This window comes from Penaeus japonicus, unplaced genomic scaffold, assembly GCF_977035675.1.
Source record: "Penaeus japonicus unplaced genomic scaffold, GWHDUDI00000001_assembly GWHDUDI00000029, whole genome shotgun sequence".
In the NCBI taxonomy this organism is placed as follows: Eukaryota; Metazoa; Arthropoda; class Malacostraca; order Decapoda; family Penaeidae; genus Penaeus; species Penaeus japonicus.
The window spans coordinates 17285938-17288437 of NW_028234431.1; the positions used below are offsets into that span (position 1 = coordinate 17285938).

The 2500-nt window shown below is 33.9% G+C and overlaps 1 protein-coding gene across 1 annotated transcript in view; it reads right to left on the bottom strand.

The window, feature by feature from the left end:
* Positions 1 to 2500, bottom strand: part of LOC122244465 (proton-coupled folate transporter) — a 13551-nt gene that overhangs the window by 163 nt on the left and 10888 nt on the right. The window contains exon 8 of the mRNA XM_086553983.1: positions 1 to 2500. This exon is cut by the window's left edge and continues 163 nt beyond it; it is cut by the window's right edge and continues 207 nt beyond it. Coding sequence (XP_086410109.1) covers positions 2302 to 2500 — 199 coding nt within the window. The 3' untranslated portion in view covers positions 1 to 2301.

The following is a 2500-nucleotide window of genomic DNA, read 5'->3' on the forward strand; positions in this document are numbered from 1 at the left end:
ATACTATATACTCTAGAAGTGAGGAAAATAGTTAGAATGGTTTAGGTACAAATTACCTAACGGATTCAGATAATCCGCGTGAAATGTGAGCAAACAGAAAACGGGAGCTCAGAGCACGGTGGTCGGCTATTATGACCAGGTTTATCTTATCATGTTTAATTTCTGTTACTCTTCTATTATTATCCATATCATCGTAGGAATGATAATTATTATGAGAAGTATAATTATGATGATTGTAGCAATATTAATTATGATGGTAATATCAACAATGATGATAACGATAATAGTAATGATGCTGTTTTTGATAATGATAACAATAACAAGAATATCTTTATTAGTAGTAATATGGATAGTAGTGGAAGTAGTAATAATGGTAATGCTAATAATAATTTTGATGCTAATGATAACAATAGAAACAATAACATCATAAATCATGGAAATAATGATACCGACAACAATAACAATAACATGATAACAAATAACAATGACAATGATATTACCCATAATGATTATAATCATAGTAATAGTAACGATGAGAGTGATAGTAACTACGATAATGATAATGATAATAATCACGATGATATTGATGATAACAATAAGCATGTTAATAATAATAATAATGATAATAATCACGATGATATTGATGATAACAATAAGGATGATGATAATAATGATAATGATAATGATATTATCAATAATGATAGTAGTAGTACTACTAACAATAATGATAGTAATAAGAATAATACTTATGAGGATGATAATGATGATAATGATAACAAAAATTATAACAATGATTATACTAACAATATATATAGTATTGATATTAATAAAATTATAATAATCATTATGGTAATAATGTGTGTGTGTGTGTGTGCATGTGTGTTTTACTTGTACATGTATATTGCTGAGGGGCTATAACACGATGGCATATTATCGTGGACTTTCTACACCTATGCGCCTACTTTCAAATGTCTACAGATTATCGCATGTACAAGAGCCATTTAATCTATACTTTGTACAAAAGTAAAATCGAGATATTTGGCAGGAATATTAAAAATTAAAATGTTCTTTATATAAATATAATTAGCCAGAACATGACAAGTCCCAGTATGTAGTGCTTTTCAAATTCTTATCAATTCATTGATAAAGAATAATGATATTGACTATTGTCTCGTTCTAGGGAACTAAGAAATTTACTAAGTATTACTGTCAGTTATCATGTTACAAACATGTTTTGAAGCCAGCCCAGACATGTATCCGTGCAGCATTCCTGTTGTTTACTGATACATGCACAGAGTGAATTGCTCGCACTTCGTGTGATATGCAATACACAATACGTGAAGAGATTGTAGATTGTAGCAAGAAATGTTTCCCTTGTGTGACACCCCCTTTAGTCTTGCAAAGGTTCTTGCAAAGGGTGTAGTCATTTTTGTCTGAATTCCATGCTTCTCCTGACTGATAACCTAAACATCTTCCTCTATGGTATCTGTCAAATCACATGTAAATACAGCCTTCGCTTTGAAAAGCTGTAAAACAACAACATAAAACCCAAGCAAGTCGGATCTTGTATCTGACTACTCTATCTTATCTGCTAAGATGTATGAGATATGCATGGATCAGAGCAACATATACTTCTTGAATCTAGGGGAAGGAAAATAGGGGAGGGGGAATGCATCCCTCTTGGAGACTGGCAAAACATTCTGCTGTCTTGGTAGAATGGCAGAACAAGGTAAGTTAATGGGAAATATCTTTAGGTCTAATCCAATAATGTATGGCGTCTGATTATTAAGATGTGAAAATGTATTTATACGTTTGTAATTCATTACTAACTCAGCTTCATCAGTAGGTAAGCACCCTTCCATACGCACACATACACACGCACACACACCCCTAGTGAACAGATAAAACTTTCTTCAAAAAAAAATCCAAAGACGACACTTCGCTCGGGTTAATTGCACAAAGTAATGAATAGACAGTATCTGTTAAATGCAAGATTATATTTTGATAATATGATACCTAAAATATGCCATATATTTATCGAGTTACAATATGAGTGAAAATATTAGTATTTCATAAAAAATCAAATACCTAACTGTAAAATCTAGTTTGTACAGCATTTTTTTTTTTTACTACAGTACTTACATTCAGACTCACTGTCTTACAACACACAGTACTTCCAACTTATCCCATGCAGTTCAAGTAATCGATAACTTAAATCTTGACCCGTATCATCGCACCAACAACTGGATGGTACTTGCTAGCCTTGAAAATGTGAATCTTGTCAGAAAATGCATGATAAAATCACCTTGGCAATTGCACTTCCGGTTTGTTCCCAAAGCTCTCACTTTCTCTCTCCTCCGCGGAATTGGACGCATGAGCGCCGTCGCGATGCGCCGAGGGAGGGTCCCTCTTCTTATCCGTGTCATCCTCGCTTCCGGGGAAACTAATGGGCGCCGTTGCATGCATTTGTTCGGGGCGATTCGCCAGCGGTCGGACGCCA